Raw genomic sequence first — 20263 nt, 5'->3', positions numbered from 1 at the left:
GAACGAGCCTCCTCCATTTGGCCTTAGGTATCAGAATCAGAAATCAGAAAGAGCTTTATTGCCAGGTATGTTCACACATACGAGGAATTTGTTTTGGTGACAGAGCTTCAACAGTGCAACAGGATGACAGAGACAGGACAAGAAACAGATAATAAATATATTTTTAAAAAAAAATAGAAGTAGTGAGTGCAAATATACAGATTGACAAGTGTATGTACGTGTTTATTACTATATACAACGTTATTTGTGCAGCTGTTATGTGCAAACTGGCATGTAAAGTGTGTGGTTAAATAAGTGTATATGTGTATAAAAGTGTATAGCAAGTAGTGATGTTGGTTCCACAATTATCCCATTAAAACACAGAATATTTCCACTTTTTTTACTGTTGGTATATCCTTAAAAACAGAAAATAACAGTTTTTTTATACAGAAACCCATTAAATTAATATAAAATGTTTCATTATTTTACAGTAGTTTAACGGTCAAAAAACTAATATATATATATATATATATATATTTTTTTTTTAATGTGGACACACTGTCATTTAACAGAAGTTTTCCGTTTTTAATTTAGGGTAAAAAACCTGTGTAATAAGCTGCCTGTACATTTTCCTGTTATTTTACGGATTTTTTTTAGAGTGTACTTTCTCTTTACTTTTACTCTTTACTTTCGTGGAAAAGGAAACAGTGTTGTACACACTCCACTGAAGGCATCCATTAGTCTACATATTTAATGTCATTTGTTAAGCGTAAAGATTTGTTTCAAAACTATTTCTAAATTCAGTTCTAATTTCCAGCAAAAGAATAAATGAACAATAATAACGAAGTGTGGTCAAAGTTATATCCAAACACACGTCCCGTTCTTATGCCCCAAATGGTGATGCAGACATCTCCAAAACCCCACAGGTCGACAAATCTAAACTTGTTTTTATTAAAACAAATATAAATATGCATATAATAAATAATAATAATAATAATAATAATCACATTATACAAAAGCAAGTTGTCATATATAAACTGAAAAAAGCCCCCAGAAGTGATGAAGGTATGGAAGCAGTAGTTTTTATATTTGAGTAAAAAAATGTTGTAATATTTAATAATCGCTAATATTTTAATGGCTTAATCCTTTTTCATTTGTAAAGATATTTGTGTATTGCTGTTCATCCTGTGTGTATTAAGCAATGTGTAAGCGTTTAAAGTGCACAACTAACGCACTGTGCTGGACTTTAGAACTGATATCAATGCACCAACAATACTCCTTAACACAACTCTTTTCTAGAACAGCACACCCATGAGTTCACAAAGTGACGCAAATGGATTTGCTATTTAAACAACGTGGAGCAAAACGGGGAAATTAGGCTTACGTTGGTCTGAAAATAGCAACAAATCGAGCCAAACACATCTTGCGCCTTAATTTGCCAGGTGTATAATAGGGCCCTAAATGTTTGCACAGTTTTTATTCTGAATTCAAATCAATTAAATTACCTGTTTATTTTGCATAATTTATTACTGCCTATGTGTCAAAGCTAGTCTTGAGAAGGAGAGAACAGTGTATATGGCAGTCAGGAGGTCAAAGTTGACTTCATAAACTCCTGTCTGTTTAATGCAGACGTCACACAGATAAGCTGGAGAACAGAGACGCTGTAGAGACGGGTTTGTTTGTGTGTGAAGATTAAGGGAAAGGATAACAGACGGACTGTTTAGTTGCATGTTAAAAACGTTGATGTCTTCAAAGGAAAAATGCATTGGGGAGTTTATTTAGAAGGATGTTTATTGTGTTTAAAAAATCAATATCATGAAGACTTGACTAAGATGAGGAATTCGGGACACATTTACCATTGCATGTGTATTTAGAGCAGTGGTGGGCAAACTTTTTAGATCCGAGGGCCACATCAAGTTTTGCAAACCAAGTGAAGGGCCACATATCAAATCCTTCAAAAAATAACTTTTATTTATAGTGGCAGTATGCATAGAAAACGCAATATCGGACAGAAACATGTCACATTAACACAAAACAGATATTTTTAATAGTTATTAATGAGTCAGATTTACAAGTCAAATAAACACAAATAGCACTGCTATTTATATTTACTTACCAATCATCATAACAATAAAATAATCCCTTAAAATATAATAATAATAATAATAATAATAATAATAATAATAATAATAATAATGTAAAATAATAATAATAATAATACTGTAATAATTTTTACAGTGGAGAATAGAAAAGATATTGTCTGATACAAAAAATCTCATATTAACACATTAAAAATAATTCTTAAAGTTTACTATTAAGTCAAATTTACAAATCAAATAAATTTGCACTGTTATTTATATTTACTTACCAATCATCATAAAACAATAAAATAATCCCTTAAAATATAATAATAATGTACAATAATAATAATAATAATACTGTAAGAGTGCAGTGGACATTTTATTATCAGTTGTTACTAAATCAAGTTAAACCTAAATTAAAATTAATATTTATTTATTATTTTTAAAAATAAACTTGAAATAATTTTACTAAAATATTTAAACTAAAATTAACTACTATTTGGTTTCAATGAATTTTTATTTTAATATTTTTATTTCAAGGAAACAAAATGTATTTAATTTTACGATTTCAGTTATCTACAATAATTTTAGTGCTTAATTGGGTTGTGATTTTTATTTCATTACTCATTAATAAACTGAATTTTCAATAGAAATGCATTTATTTGCAAGTACTGAACACTTTGTAACACCATGTTTGTCTTTCTTTGATCTGTTAAATGCAATCCATTGACTTTCTTAGTACTTGTTTTTCCTATCATGGAAGTCAATGCTTACTGGTTTTCAGCATTCTTCAAAATATCTTCTTTTGTGATCAACAGAAGAAACTCATGCAGTAAAAGAAATATTTAACTGATTTCCATTTAAATTATTAGCTTACCCAAAAACATCCCCAGTTTTCTATTAAACTATATTGTTTTAGTCTTTTAAAATACAATTATTTTATTAACAATAATTTCATTACATCAAGTTAATCTAAATTAAAATAAATATTCATTTAGTATAAAAAATAGCAATTTATTTGGTTTCATGACGCATTTATAAACTGAATTTTCAATAGAAATGCTTTTCATTCACAAGTATTGAACACTTTGTAACATTATAAATACATTCATCGTCAATTTTGATCAATTTCATCTTTTCTGAATAAAGTCTTGATTTCTTTAAAATATTGTTGCTTTTAAAAGGATAAATAAATACATAATTAACAAAATAATATAAATACATAATAAACATAATAAATCATATATAAACATAATAAATAAACTAATTAATGGTCCATTACTGTCATTTAATGTCATTTAATGTATTTACTAAGACGGACAAACCATTAGTAATATGTTAATTGCAGTATTTATTCATCTTCATTAATGTTTGTTAATGTCATTTAAGTTAAATAACATTAGTTTGCCAACTCACAGTGCTTTAATGTTACCAAGCACAACTGTGTATTTTAATAATGCATTAGTTCATGTTGAACTACGATTAATAAATGCTTTACAAGATTATCCATACTAATGTTAGTAAATGCATTAATTAATATTAACTAATGGACCATTATTTTAAAGGTGTTACCAATATTTTGTCATCATTTACACTCCTTTTACTTCTTTCAAACCTGTTTGTCAAAGCTGGAAACCTGTGACCATTAACTTCCATAATATTAGTTTTTTTTTTACTACGAGAGTCATTGGTTACCAGTTTTCAGCATTTATCAAAATATCTTCTTCTGTGTTCAACAGAAAAAAGAAACTTAATCCCTTTAAATGATCAGTTCACCCAAAAGAAAAACCATCCCCATCTGAAACCCACATGCCTTTCATTCCTAGAGGATCCCAAATGGTGTTATTTTGATGCTGATGTTGACGCTGCTCTTGTCCAAACAACACAAGCACAAAAACACAGAGAATCTGGGGTCATTCGTGGGAAGCGTAGAGAAACAGTCTGTGAAAGCCATTAGATTCAGAGATGAGCTCTTTATTACACCAGCAGGGAAGGCCTGATTTTCTAGCTGCCCATATGTTGAAGCTCTGCATATGTGTGTGTGATTGATAGCGGCGTGTCAAAGCGCAGTGAATAAACGCGCTCTAAGACTGAGAAGGAGGTTTTGTCCACCGAGGGTCATTGTGCCACATCATTCATTAACCTCTGGGAGTTACAGGAGATACCTGACAAGCATTTTACAGTCACTACGCAGCTTAAAACCCTCAAAATTCTTATTATAAACAGATAAATGAGAGCAGAGGGGACATCTGGAGAACAGCTGGCTTAGGAAACATTGTTCTGCTTGCCTACGGTGAGATGAAATAGCGTTCAAACAGCCGTCTTTATGGAAAATGTTTATGATTATTTACCTCTATATGTGCTTCCCAGGTGAGTCACGACGGTGTTTTTATGGACGCGTCTTAGTTTGTCCTCAAGAGCATGAATCTGAAAATAAAATAAACACATGTGGTGTAAAACTTAAACTAAATATATATTTTTTTAAAAACATTTTATCATTAATGTTAATAGAAACACTTTAGTTTAAGTAATAATTCACACTACTAATTAATTACTGGCTTATTACTAGGGCCAGACGGAATCTGCAAACGTTTTTTGCTATTTCTGCTGAGAATTTTGGTAAAAATCTGTGGATTTCTGCCAAATTATTTTAGCAGTATCATAACTAAAACCTTTATATATGAAATAAAAAATAATATCTTTTCAACTTTTATTTAATGTTTAAAATGCAAATCCAATTAGATCCACTTTATTTGGTAAACAAAGCAAGTCTCTCATAATATATCTACTAAAAGACAGAAAATATTACTGTACTGTACATAAATGTCAATGTCAATTTTATTTCAATAGCACTATTTAACACAACCAGAGGTTGACCAATGTGCTGCACAGTACAAATCAAAACAGATAAAAAACAAATGTATATATAAAATTATACAATTATTGCTAAAACAGACACTTTTCACTGATAAAATGCCAAATCAAAGAGGAAAGTTTTCAACCTAGATTTAAAAACAGACCGGGATGAAACAGATCTGATACAGAGGGGCAGGACCAGCTACTGCGAAAGCACGGTCACCTCTGCATTTCAGCCTCGACTTAGGTATGAATAACAGTCTCTGGTTAGATGACCGAAGAGACCGACCAGGCTGATGCTCAATTAAAAGGTCTGACAGATAAGAAGGTGCCTGGCCATTTAGAGATTTAAAAACCAAGAGAAGCATTTTAAAAGTGACTAGATAGTGCACAGGCAGCCAGTGCAGAGAGCGTAAAACTGGTGTAATGTGCTCATGTTTCTTGGTCCCTGTTAAAAGCCTTGCAGCAGCATTTTGAACTAATTGTAACCGGGATAAGGTTTTCTGACTAATCCCAAAGTATAATGAGTTACAATTGTCCAATCTAGTGGTGATAAAAGCATGGATTATTTTTTTTAGATAAAATAGATTTAACTGTTTTTAAAAGTCGAAGCTGAAAGAAGCAGGATTTGACCACTGCATTTATCTGTTTGTCAAAGCTCAAGCCATCATCTAGAATGACACCAAGATTTTTTACCCAAGGCTTCATAGAAAAACTTAACTTTTCTAGATTAACTATCGGTGCTCTGGAAGAGTTTGACGGGTCGAACAAAATCATTTCACTCTTACTTTCATTAAAATCTAGAAAGTTCAAGGACCACCAGTCTTTCACATCCGACAAGCAGAGCATAAGGGTCTCTAGCCCATTTGAACGTTGTTTCAAAGGCAGGTAGATTTGGGTGTCATCCGCATAACAGTGAAAAGACAGACCATGTTTTCGAAAAATAGAGCCCAGTGGAAGCATATATAAGGAGAAAAGAATAGGGGCTAAAATAGATCCCTGGGGAACACCACATGACAAATGTGCTGACTCAGATGAATGTTCTCCAATAGTGACTTTAAAACTGCGATTGGACAGATAGGATTTAAACCAATCCAGGGCAAATCAGGGTAAATCAGATGAACATTTTCATATTAGTCAATAATATTACTGTAATCATTTTAAAAACTGAATAAATATAGATTTACACACATTTACTCAAGTAAATAAACAGAATTAATGATGGGCTAAAAATCTGCATGCGCAGATTCCATGTGGGCTTACTTATTACCTCCCGATTATAAAGATACTTACTATGGCAGCATGATATTGGAAAAATCTGATGTGATATTTTATTTTTCTGCAATAAATATTGTGGAAGGTTTAAGTGTTCAGATACACAAAAGGAATAATCACAATGCTTTTCTTAGGGCTGATTTATACTTCTGCGTCAAGCGCACACACACATTTACTTTTTGTGTAAAAGTACCTGCATGTCTTATGTGTATAGTTTAAGTATTTTATTTTATAGTATATGCAAAGAGCATAGAATGACCAAGAGGCGACACTCTAGTGCGATTTGGGAAACAGCCACTAGAGGGCGTGGCAGCCATTTTGGAATGAAAGTTCCAATAGAACAACAGCATATAATAACTCTGTAAAATAAACACTGATTGTGATAGTAAGTGTTGTATTGTCGTCTTTCAGGTTGTATCTCAGCTTTAATGAGCTTTTTAAGTAAATAAATAAAAAACAAAGCAGCTGCTTGCCATGGCAACAGCAATAAGATCCAATGGACAGCCGATCGCTTTCACTCCAAAATGGTGGAATCCAGGTCTGTTGCTGGGCGCTGCTGTTGCAATGGAACGTTCTATTGAGTGTTGCCTCTTGGTCATTCTATACTCCTTGGTATATGTTAGTTATGCATAGTTTTTTTAAATAGCTCTTATGTCCCGTGTTGTGTTTGTATTTATGCTTCTTCTATTCTACACGACATTTGGGCATCTCAGCTTTAAGAAGTCAATATTGGGAGGGAACACACTGATTGTCAAAAAAGCAAATGAAAACATTTGATATTCTGACTGGGGCTGCATAATATATCGTTTTACTTTCGATATAGCAATGGTATCATTCACAATAGTCACATCGCGAGTATACGCAATGTTGAGTCTGTATTATAATTTATCATTTCGCAAGTGTTTTTTAATTCCTGAGACTGTTTAAGAGCTTTAAAAGCATTCAGGTATGAGAAAATGTACTGTTTGTAACTTTGACAAATTAATAGTTTAATATTTTAAATTAATAATGCTTAATTTTATTGAATTGTTTATAAAAACAAAGACTATGCAGTATTATTTGACATTTGATTATTTAATTACTGTATTCATGAATACAGTCTGAATCCTCTGAAAAAATATAATGCTGTTTATTTAATTTGGGCGACATGGTGGCTCTGGGGTTAGCACTGTCGCCTCACAGCAAGAAGGTCGCTGACTCGAGCCCCGGCTGGGTCAGTTGGCATTTCTGTCTGTGGTTTGCATGTTTTCCCCGTGCTGGCGTGGTTTTCCTCCAGATGCTCCGGTTTCCCTCACAGTCCAAAGACATGTGCTGTAGGTATATTGGGTGAGCTAAACTGTCCGTAGTGTATGTGTGTATGTTCTGGTCCTCCAGTTTGAGTGTTGGGCTAACAACCCACCAACATGGTGTGGCTAAATTTTAACTTCAATATATAAATAGCCCTTGGAGTAAGTAAGTTTATTTAACTTGTATATTTTTATATTCTATTCAATCTAAAATGATAAATTCTTTCCAAATAGATATTCATCTCATCTAGTGAAATTGTATTCATATCGCAATATTTATATATTTTTATATATATATATATAGCAGAATAAATAAATATCGCAATGTTATATTCATAGATCATGTAATCAAGTACATGATTTTGCACTTTTAAATTTGTCTGATTTACAAAGTCTTTTTTTTCAAACCAAAGTTTGTGAAGTCCTGATTCTACTCACAGCTATGCCGTTTGGTTCTTGGCTTATTAATCTTTCACAAAGATTAATCAAAAAGTCATTATGTGAAAAAACGGTATATGACAAGCTATTCAGAACCAAAAACTGCTGGAAAAGGGAAATGATATTGATTATAAATAATTATGGATGAAATCCCATTGCAACTCAAATCTAATCTGAAATCTAGATGAACTTAAAGGTCCCGTGAAGTGCTTTGAAATGTTTATATGGTCTTAAAGGGGGCAGGAAATGTCAGATTCTAGAGAGTATTTAATTGGTCAAGAAGATGTAGTATGGAAAAAAAATAAAAATCAATGAATGTTTGCATGTTCTCCCTGTGTTGCTGTGGGTTTCCTCCGGGTGCTCCGGTTTCCCCCACAGTCCAAACACATGCGCTATAGGTGAATTGGGTAAGCTAATTTGGCCGTAGTGTATAAGTGTGAATGAGAGTGTATGGGTGTTTCCCAGTGATGGGTTGCAGCTGAAAGAGCATACACTGCGTAAAACATATGCTGAATAAGTTGGCGGTTCATTCCGCTAGGGCGACCCCTGAATAATAAAGAGACTAAGACGAAGTAAAATGAAAGAATGAATGAATAATGATCAGATGCCTGAAGAATAGAAACGCTTGAAACACTACCGTTTTAAAAAAATAAAATGAACTTAGGTGAAGCCATTATTTTGAATAACTCCTCCAACACTAGTCCTCCAATTAACTAGAGTGTATTGCCCAGGGTGAAGTGGGGTCATAAAAACACAGGCATGTCCAGTGTGTGTGGCTCCTCGTGTGTGTTTGCGTTTGTGTGGGGCGAGAGAAACAGCATGATACTGTTTGTAAAGTTCAAATAAGAGTAAACAGATGTGCGGTGTAATGAATCTAATCTCGTTTGGGTTTTACACAGATGGGAACGTGATGGGATGGTAAAACTTTTCTCTTCTACATTGTCTTCATATGCGATGCTCAAGTTTGCTAAAGCAACGCACAGTTTTTTTTTTCTTTCAGCTCAACTGCTGTCATGACAGAGAAAGATAATCCTGCTGGGAACGTTAGTGAAACTGTCAACAGTGTTTATAGCTAGCTACCTGAAAAATTAGTCATCCGGTTTAGTGGTACTGACAGATATCCAACTAAACTGTCCGTCTTTGTTAGTTTACCTCTTCACTTACCCGGTCATGGTATTCCTGCTCCTTTAGCTTGGCCTCGCTTAACAAGGTCGTCTTTTCTGCTAGATGAACCTGAATGGACAAACAGAAAAAGAAAATAAGAAAACTGAAAAGAACGGCAAACTGTAGAGGTAAACTACTGTTCAAAAGGTTGTTTTTAAGTCAGCAAAACTTCATTGATTTGATTAATAATACAACAAAAATGACAGAAATTGTGAAATAATATCACTATTTAAAATAAAGGTTATCTACTTCAAAATCTTTAAAAACAACTTATAATAGTAACAGAATTTATACAGAATAAAATGCTAATGTTTTCTTTCCTTGCTGAATAAAAAAAATCATTTCTACATGATTATTTTGGAAGAAATAAGCTTGGCAAGCTATAAAACAGTCAAAAACAAGAGGAGATAATCAAACCAAAAGAAATAAATCTTACCTTTAACTCATCGACACCCTGAAACACAAAACAGAATCAAGTCAAACAGCAGCATCATTAATTACACTTTGATCAACAACCAAAACACCAACCAATCAATAACTATAATAAACGTGTGACATCAGAGTGTAAAAATGCAGAGGTGCGTGTCTGAGAGAGCGAACACACATGAGGAGCACTTTATCCAGAACAAGGCTCAACTTTTGCCTCTCTCCAAGCATGAGAGCGGCACTGAGGCATAAATCTAACAGCTCAGGATGCTCTCAGAGGGGTTAATTGAGAACAGAGTCTGTCTGTTTAAGGCCTCTTTCTCAGGGATGCATACCAAACCTCTCCAGGAAATTCATTCCTACAAGCTCTTCTGAAGCGAGACTTTTACACTGCAACTGGGAAAATTAAGTGTTTTACAAATCGCTTTTGTCACTAGAGAGTTCAGAGTGTAGCATGTGAGGATTAGCAGTCAAGGGTCATTTTTGAGATTTGTATTTATTGGTAACACCTTTACACTAAGGTTCATTCATTCATCCTTCAGCTTAGTCCCTTATTTATCAGGGGTCGCCACAGCGGAATGAACCACCAACTATTCCAGCATATGTTTACGCAGCAGATGGCCTTCCGGTGGCAAGCCAGTACTGGGAGACACCCATAAACTCTCACATTCACACACACTCATACACTTTGGCTAATTTAGTTCATCCAGTTCACCTTTAGCAAATGTGTTTGGACTGTGGGGGAAACCAGAGCACCCGGAGGAAACCCCACGCCTAAATGGGGAGAACATGCAAACTCCATACAGAAATGCCAACTGGCCCAGCTGGAACTTGAACCAGCGAATATCTTGCTGTGAGGCGACAGTGCTAACTACTGTGCCGCCTACAATAAGGTTGAATTAGTTAATGCATTTCAGAAATGATCAGACGTGCTGCAACATTAGTCACATTCAAATCAAGACTGAAAACACATCAGTTGTGCGTTTCCGAAAAACCATGGTTAGCCAACTAAAGTCGTAAGTTCCGTCTTTACAAACATAGTTTGTTGATATAGTTTTCCCCAAATCCATCGTTCCACTGAACATTCGCAAACTGCATCGCAAACTTGTGCACTTGCAACTACACCTGTAGAGCTGTAGTTAGAAACATACTGTAGTTCCTGGCTGTGTTCTGTTCCCACTTATCCCCCCTATGCCCTATTCGTTTAGAACATTCCAACATTTAAACTTGGAATTATTTTTTAAAAAGCATTAAAGTCATCACTCTTAGGTGTAATGTGCTTTCAAAGTATTTTTACCGTTCAGTTTTAGCGATCTTCATGTTTACAATTGTGCTCCCTTCGCAGTGCACTTTGAAAACACTGATGTCATTTTGAACACTGCCATAGCTCATGACGAAAGCTATTCACCTTATTCTCCACATACGAGAGGGCGCAGCCATTTGAACTTTTTTGGCTTGAGACTTCCGGTTTTATTTACTTCCATTCATATTTAGAGGTTAAAAACAGCTCGTTACGCGGCTTGATGTTGCAAACTGATCTTTTCTTATTATTTTATTCTACTTTTTATGTTTATTCATGCAAACACTTGTTTGTAGAGAGAGTAGTTAGATCGTTATCTGCCGTTTATTATATCTAGTCATTTCTCCCATAGGCAACTGAATCGAAAGCCCTAAAACAATCGCAAAAACAAGCACATTTCCGCATTGTAGAATAAGGTCAATAGCTGACCTATTATTTAAAAGCAGAATTTAGGCTGTTACGTCTCCAACGCTTGTGAAATCAAAATATCTAGCATACGTTAATGCGTTTAATTTATAGCAGGTTATTTATTAAGGTATCTGTACTGTATATGACATGGGCCTGTTGGTTAGAACATTTCTGCTGTGGTTTCCATGCGTCAAATTGTAAAAGTAGACTTTACAAAAAAATTAAAAATAAATAAACAATATCCTACTGAATAATAATAATCATAATCATCATTAATATTATTATTAAAGCAGGTTTTTTTTAATTTCCTAATAACTATTGAATTTCATTTCTTAATAAATAGCCTCATTATTTATTCATTTATATGATTTACATATGATATTAAAGTATGTGTTAGCTTTTGTAAGTGATTTTATGTTTCAGAATAGAATATGTAACATTCTCAATAATATTTGTAAAGGAAACACAGGCTCTATATGTGCTGTTTACATCAATTTCAATTAATATGAAAAGCGAGTGCATGTTTTTACCAAAACTATTGGTGGATTTTTTTAAATGTGTGTGTAAAACAATTTAATTTGCACAAAGAAATGATGTGGTTCTTCTCTAAAGAAGTTGTTACTCGACCCCGTTTAGAGCATCATTATGTGTGTTTTACGTTATAACAAACGTGGTTCAAACGATGGATCTGCGACAGAGAAACACTCGTCACTACATCGTTCGCGAGTTATGTCGTTGTTTGGGAAATGCACCCCTGCTTAGCTGTGCCTTTACTGAATGAGCACTGTGCCATGTCCGACAGATGGTACTATTATGTCTTTTCTTTTTAAGCGCGTTTTAACACATTTTAATCTTTTTATTCTTCGTTATTTCTTATGCATGGTTTCCGCTACATTCATTCTTCCATGGCGGGGCGCCACGCCAAAATTGATCCCGCCACAGCTACATTACAGCTTTTCAATCAAAACATTCAGTCTTGTTTTTTTTTTTTTAAATAGCGGGTGATAATCGCACCAAAACGTATTAAGAGGTAAGTGAATTATAACAGCGCGAACTTTCTGTAACCATGCTGCGCGTTATTTGTTTAACCCTTTATGGTTACGTGCTGACAGACTGACTGGCTGACTGACAAGGCTGTGTGATGCGTGGGGCCAGCAAACAAGACGTACAGCTGTTTCACTTTACTTCAGGGCGCATTAATGCCGTTCTGTAGGTCTATTGGAAACAGGGGCGTAACAGCCATTTTAAAAATGGGGGTGACAGCTGTATGGTCACCCAAAAGTGATTAATGATTTATTAGCAATAAAGTTTATTTAATAATCTTTTAACCAAAATTCTAAAATAATTACTAAATATTAATAATAACAATAAATAAACAGAACCACACACATTTAAATTAAGCATTACTCTGTGTGAAAATATTTTTAAATACTACAATTCAATTGCAAAATTGCAAGTTGATACTACACATATAACGTGAGATGGACATCGCCATGTGTACTTGCGGCGATGCGTCATTCATAAAAGCAGAACACGCAGGATTCAACACGTAAATTCACCAATTACTCCCCAAATACATGCAAGTAAGTGGTTGGTGAACTTAGAGAGGAGTTAAGTTGGTCTTGTTTTCGAAAAAAAAAAACGAAAAAAATAAGCACTTTTACAATGGTCCCTTACTGAGAGTTTAGGTCAACGCGAGCTCTCTCTGGCTAAACGCATATTGCGACTGCTCAAGCAGTGCTCATAATATTGAGCGAAAAAAGACAGCTGTGAAACATAACCAGCTTTGTCTTTTTGTAGGGAATACAGTTTAGATGTTTTTAGGGTTAGAGGTTTTTTAGTTAATGCCGACTGTCACTGAATGTGTCAGGAATACCGAAAACAAAACCAACTTAACCCCGCTGTCTTTCTCTGGCTCAGCGCCAGACACCAGCACCAGGGACTTTACGGTTCTCACTTCGAAACGGAACAAAAGTAGGATTCTGTAACGTTAGTGATTTACCGTGATTTACCCAGCTGTAGCTGTTGCTCCCTTCCGCGTCATCCATGTCTTTGACTGCAAAGTGAATGAATGAAGCTCGTGGCAGACGCTCAAGAGATTCGCGCTGTGATTGGCTGAGTGATCGTTCACTCAAATCAAGTAACAAATCAGAGAACACTTGCGGCCGCTAGGTCAAATAAAAAGTGTGGGCCAATCGGGGGACAGAATAACCAGTTTCCAAAAAGTGAGGGGGACGTGTCCCCCCCGTCCCCCCCGGTTGCTACGCCCCTGATTGGAAACATAAATATTTCTGGCAAATCTAATAAATGTTGGAGACATACTCGTTACATAAACGCACTAAATCCCACTTCAGCAGCGTTTATTTGAGAGCGCACGAGAATATCTGCGCTTGAGCAGCGGATATTTGAGGAGGCGTGCAAGAAGCTTTGTGCATGAGCAGAGGAAATCGGAGCGCAAGCAGAGATTCGCATGCTCATAGGCTATTACATAAATGCGATCTCGGCTTGAAATTTGTCATTGAAATAACGCCACAGGTAGTTGGTAGATCTGTGTAAAAAAGATCTGCCGCCACAGCTGGAAAAAATCCTAGAGGAAACACTGTTCTGTTTCTTTTATTCTCGTTTATGTAAAGCACTCTGAATTACCATTGTGTATGAAATGTGTATGAACTTGCCTTGCATTTACTAACATGATCAAACAATAAACAATACATTTATCACAGTATTTGATCATGTTAGTTAACGTAAACCAATGAAAACACAGTTGCTCATTGTTAGCTAATGTAACTCACGGTGCTTTAACTAATGTTAAAAAGCATGATGTTATTAATGCATGTTAATAATGCATTGGTTAATGTTGAACTAAGATTATTAAATGATTTACAAGTTTTGTTGTAAACACTTTATAATACCTACACAATATGAATCATCTATTGAACATTAGCATATAGTGAATTCATTACCAGTTAAGTATTAACTCTACATTAACAGCAGTTCATAAATACAGCTACAAATGGTGTATTCTTGACTTAAAAGCACATTTATAATTATTTGTTTTTTCATACTTTACTACTTATTACTAGGCCCACACGGAATCTGCGAGTGCACAGATTTCAGCTTATCATTGAGTCTATTTACTTGTGTAAATGTGTGTAAATTTATTCAGTTTCTAAACTAATTTCACTAAAATCATTGTGATATTTTAACAATAATATCAAAATGTTCATCTGATTCATTTACAATACAGTTTGTAAAGTAATATTTTCTGTTTTTTAGTGCTCTGAAGGCAGATACTGATTAGATCAGGACCTGGTGTGTGGACTTTGGGGGTTTTACAATGTGGTCACATGTTCATTGGTCAGTTTGAGGGTGTACTCACACTATGTACAGTTGCCTTGAACTAGGCCAAAGCACGCTTGTCCCCTCTCCACCAATGGCCCGCACTCACATTACATTAGGGCCTGAGCACGATTCAGAGCACTCACACTTCTCAAACGATCCAGGAAACGGTCTGGGCACGGTTCGGAGGGCATAGTGTGAGTAGGTCCTGAATGTCTCAGTATTTGGGCTTTGGTCACATGATCAAGAAAGAGACTAAATAGGTGGTAAGCTTTGCTTGGTTTCTTTTCCTGGTCTGTTCTTTTTCCTGGTCTGCTTCTCTCCTGCTCTGGAGGCTATCTTCTCTGGCTCTACTGCTCTAAGGCTTTCTTTGAGGCCTACCTGCTCTCTTCGTCTCTCCCTCCCTTTGTCTCTCTCTTTCTTAGGGAACTTTATTTTAATTTAACCTGGGTACAATTATTATCATGTTTTTATCATTTCATATTTTATCATTTTAGACAGTTATTTGTAACTAATTCAGTTGTATTCATTGAGAATTATTGTCATTAAATCATTTCATTTTCAAGTATTTGTGAATTACTTGTGATTTAACATCAACACTTAATTGCTCCATATTGTAATACAATACAATCACATAATATCAACGCTCTCCCACAATTTTAGCTATTAATGCTGCCCTCATTTCTGTTTTTGGTATAAGATTGCAGAAGAATGGTTTGACTAGAAATGTACAGTTTTTACCCTCTGGAGAAAGTCTTATTTGTTTTATTTCGGCTAGAATAAAAGCAGTTTTTAAGTTTTTAAAAACCCTTTTAAGGTCAAAATTATTAGCCCCTTTAAGTTATATATATTTTTTGGAACCATCTTTATACAATAACTTGCCTAATTACCCTAACCTGCCTAGTTAGCCTAATTAAACTAGTTAAGCCTTTAAATGTCACTTCAAGCTGTAGAGAAGCGTCCTGAAAAATATCTAGTCAAATATTATTTACTGTCATCAAGACAAAGATAAAATAAATCAGTTATTAGAAATGAGTTATTAAAACTATTATGCTTAGAAATATGTTGAAAAAGTCTTCTCTCCGTTAAACAAAAATTGGGGGAAAAAATAAACGGGGGGGCTAATAATTCTGACTTCAACTGTATGTCTTCAATGTCAGTAGCTGCTCCTCTAAGAACACTTCGGTACGGTTACAGTTGTTTCTCCACTGAGCCTGTACTGGCACGCCACTATTACAAACCGTTCTCACCTCGGAATTCTCGGCACAGTTGTACAACTGTGCTGAACTGTGCTGATAGATTCTGTGTGTTGACATCGCGGCTCTGTTGCCAAGCTATTAATGCGGCCCTTATTTCTGTTTTTGGTATAAGTTTGCAGAAGAATGGTTTGACTAGAAATGTACAGTTTTTACCATCATGCTGATAACTTTTTACAGTTATCCGCATGAACTACAGTTGGAACCGCTGTGGTTAAAACCCATTCTTACAACATTGTGCATTTATAAAGTGTGCTTCACACAGGTGAGTGGGCTTGACAAACCACTTGTAGAAGCACTCTCTCAAAAAAAAAAACCCTCCTAACTCTGGCAATGAATCTCTTGAGAACAAAAAGTTCCTTTGTATAATCAGCACTTGTTGTGTGTGTTGCCTCTTCCGGTTGAATCGCTGAATGCCTCCTCGATTGTAAGTCACTTTGGACAAAAGCATCTGCTGAATTACTAAATGTAAATATAAATGAGCTGTTGTGTAGGCAGTGTACCTGTGGGCCGCTGAGACTCCTCTGCTGCAGCTCCTCCAGCTCCTTCTGCACCTCCCACACGCGGTCACCCATCTCCACCTCACGACTCTACAGGAAGAACAAACGCTGAGCAAGTGTGCATTTCAGCCTCAATCAGTTCACAGACCTGCCAAACTACAGTTCACTTTCAGCTAATAAACTGGGGTCATAAAATACACAGGTAAACAATTAGATCTATAAAAATTCGGAAATAATCCTATGGCAAATAGTTAGCGTGCTTCTCGATCAGGCTAGATGTGAACATCAGCATACGGTCTGTATCATTCACTACAGCTCTCGGGGGAGTTTGAGGTGCTAGTTGACTGAGGTAAGTGTTTCCTGATGATAAACAAACTATTAGCTGAAACTTGAACTTACAGACTATGTGCTGGAATTTAGCAAAAGGCAATAAACTCCTTACAGAATTCCTCCAGTGCCAATGTCTTTCTATAAAGTGGTATTATCTGAAGCATCTGCTAGCCATTTATCAGGTATCTCACAGTTAAACACAAAGCTATGGTTTCACTTTATTTGGCTGTACCTGAAGGACCTGCTCGTAGCGTTGAACCGTTCTGTTTAGGTCTTCTTCCTTCTGAGAGATTATTTTCTGAAGCTGACAGACTTCATCTCGATGGCTTTCTAAAAGCTCTGTTTCAACACACTGAGCTTTCTCTGTGTGGAAATAATAAACCAAAAAAAGTACAGTAAGAAGACATGAAGGTCACCAAAAAGTTACCATCAGTGAGTGTACAATACTCATTTCCAGACTGCAAGTATTACATGGCAGGATTGAAAACACCTGGTAAATCAGTTATGAATTCCATCTCTCACATTTCCTGAGGTCAGTAAATCAGAAAATGAGACCAACTATCAAAACTTTTTTGTTCATGTCCACAACGCTTTCCAAGAGTTTATTCGGTATCTTTAACAAGATTTTTTTTTTATTTTACTCAAAGGAATACTTTACTCCAGGATGTAAATTCTTGCACCTCCACAAACGAAGAAAATTCATATGGTTATTAATGCAGGGTATATACATTTAGTCATTTAGCTGACACTTTTATCCAAAGCGACTTACAAATGAGGACAAGGAAGCAATTTACACAACTATAAGAGCAGCAGTGAACAAGTGCTATAGACAAGTTTCAGGTGTGTAAAGTCTAAGAAGCAAAGCATTAGTAATGGTTTTTTTTTTTTTGAGAGAGAGAGAGAGTACAGTTAGTGGTATAGCCAGAGAGGCAGTTAAGATTAGGAAGGAAAGTGGAGACTAAATAGTTGAGTTATACAGAACTTCTTAAGTTGAATTTAATACCTTTTACTACGTTTTTTAACACCTTCAAAAAAAAGTTTAATACTTGCATGACTTAGAGCTGCAACTGTAGTGGCGTGAATGAAATTTCTTTTTTTCAAATGGAATAACTTATTGCAGATAACATATGCATTTAAGTAAAGCAGAGGGATTAAACAAGATGTCACAATGGGCCTTTGTCCACAGTTTTAATCAATGTAATACACAGTTGAAGTCAGAATTATTAGCCCCCCATTGAATTTTTTTTTTATATTTCCTAAATGATGTTTAAGAGAGCAAGGAAATTTTCACAGTATGTCTGATAATATTTTTTCTTCTGGAGAAAGACTTATTTGTTTTATTTCGGCTAGAATAAAAGCAGTTTTTAAAAACCATTTTAAGGTCAAAATTATTAGCCCCTTTAAGTTATATATATTTTTTGGAACCATCTTTATACAATAACTTGCCTAATTACCCTAACCTGCCTAGTTAGCCTAATTAAACTAGTTAAGCCTTTAAATGTCACTTTAACCTGAATAGAAGTGTCTTGAAAAACATCTAGTCAAATATTATTTACTGTCATCATGACAAAGATAAAATAAATCAGTTATTAGAAATGAGTTATTAAAACTATTATGCTTAGAAATATGTTGAAAAAGTCTTCTCTCCGTTAAACAAAAATTGGAGGAAAAAATAAACAGGGGAGGGCTAATAATTCTGACTTCAACTGTATGTCGTCAATGTCAAAAGTTGCTCCTCTAAGAACACTTCGGTAGGGTAACAGTTGTTTCTCCACTGAGCCTGTACTGGCACGCCACTATTACAAACCGTTCTCACCTCGGAATTCTCAGCACAGTTGGACAACTGTGCTGAACTGTGCTGACAGATTCTATGTGTTGACATCCCGGCTCTGTTGCCAAGCTACCACCAATGTTGCCAGATATAGCGGACTTTTTACAGCCCAGAAGCCGTCCAAAACCCACCCGAACGCACAAAATTTTTATTTATTTTTAATTGATTTAAATCTAAATTAACCTAGTTACTTTAACTGTCATAATTGTTACCCATACAGCAACCAACACCAGCAGTCATAGAACCACAACATAACCAGATATCATTGAAACACTGCCCCGCTCTCACCCACACACTGTACTACCAATTGGAGTATGTTTAACTTTGGAAATGGTGTATAAATTCATCCCCCTAAAAAATTGGGCTCAAAAATTAAATACCTCGTCAGATGACGTTTTTTACTTTCAAATACTTTTTAATACCCTTAATGTCAGCTAATTTTATTTACTACCTTTTAAAACCCCGCAGACACCCTGTAATGTGTGAAACAAAAAGAAGACAAGCAGAATGTTCATAATGCTCATTTTAATATAAATTAAGGACTACATTTTCACTTCTGGGTGAAAAATTCATTCAATCATTTTCTTTCAGCTTGGAACCGACAACTTATGCAGCCACAACCCAACACTGGAAAACACCCATACACTCTCGCATTCACACACATACACTATGGCCAATTCAGCTTATTCAATTCATCTATTGCGCATGTCTTTGGACTGTGGGAGAAACCGGAGCACCCGGAGGAAACCCACAATGGTATTATACGATCATAGCAGTGTTTGGAAAGCATTACCAAAGCAGCATGCTCAAAGTGGTCATATATATTTAGATTTTTATGATTTCATTTCAGGTAAAATAACTAATAAATCATATTTTCTACTGTGCTGTGAATGCTGCTTAAAGCCCAAATATTTTTACGCTTGTCTCTTTAAACGCAAATGAGATGCTGCTCTCAAAAGATCAGCTCTGAACCTGGAACAGTAATTCTTAATTAGCACCAAAATATTGATGAACTAGAAGTATGAACCGCTCTGTCAGGGGCTGAGAGCGGGGTTAGCATGACATCATTTCTGAAAAAGTAACGGAAATACAAGACTGATGACTTTATTTTAATGAACACATTATTATAGTTTGTAAATGTTCATCTCGCAAATAAAGTCCACTGCATGAAGCATCTGACCTATGGAAAAGCAGTTTAGGAAATACGTTCAATAACATCTGGCCAATGAGTGATGTGGATTTTGTCATATGACTGCATTTTGTTTCTTTTCAACTGATTTGGACCAAAGCAATCAGTGTGGTGTGACCCAAAATGGCAGAAAAATGGCTACAGTGAACCGAACCACAGATTTGAAAGCACCCAGAGGGTTCAATAGACGAACCAGATAAAGACCAGCTGGACAACTAGCTTTGAACTAGCACCTGGTTCATGCTGGTTGAATAGGTGGCATGAATGCTCTCACACGGAAATCTTACAACTGAACAGAAATGATGTGTACTGATTTAGAGAACAACTAAACAGTGCTCTTGCATTGTTGGGCAAGACGGTTCTAGAAGACTCCTATAAAGAAGTACTATGCCTTTCTTACCAATGGTTTCCTTCACTGAACCTTCCAGTTCCTTTTCCTTCAGGGCCATTTGGGTGTTGAACTCCCTCATTAACTGCTTGAGAGCAGAGTTGTGTTTCATTTCAATGTCTTCCATTTCAAGCCTGTTTAAAAAAAAAAAAAAACATCAATATGAACCCTGGGAACAACTCTGTAGTAGAAAATGTGCATCCTTACATCAAGGAGA

The 20263-nt window shown here is 35.4% G+C and overlaps 1 protein-coding gene across 3 annotated transcripts in view; it reads right to left on the bottom strand.

The window, feature by feature from the left end:
* Positions 1-20263, bottom strand: part of golga4 (golgin A4) — a 92569-nt gene that overhangs the window by 18198 nt on the left and 54108 nt on the right. For all 3 annotated transcript variants that reach the window (XM_056471377.1, XM_056471378.1, XM_056471379.1), the window contains 6 exons: positions 20059-20180; positions 16871-17001; positions 16312-16398; positions 9516-9533; positions 9080-9148; positions 4412-4487 (listed from right to left, as the gene is read on the bottom strand). In XM_056471377.1, coding sequence (XP_056327352.1) covers positions 4412-4487; positions 9080-9148; positions 9516-9533; positions 16312-16398; positions 16871-17001; positions 20059-20180 — 503 coding nt within the window. The remainder of the gene's footprint in view (positions 1-4411; positions 4488-9079; positions 9149-9515; positions 9534-16311; positions 16399-16870; positions 17002-20058; positions 20181-20263) is intronic.

The sequence above is a fragment of the Danio aesculapii genome, chromosome 13 (genome assembly GCF_903798145.1).
Source record: "Danio aesculapii chromosome 13, fDanAes4.1, whole genome shotgun sequence".
NCBI lineage: Eukaryota > Metazoa > Chordata > Actinopteri > Cypriniformes > Danionidae > Danio > Danio aesculapii.
The sequence above is the reverse complement of the archived record's forward strand: the minus strand, read 5'-3'. Positions and strand labels throughout refer to the sequence as shown.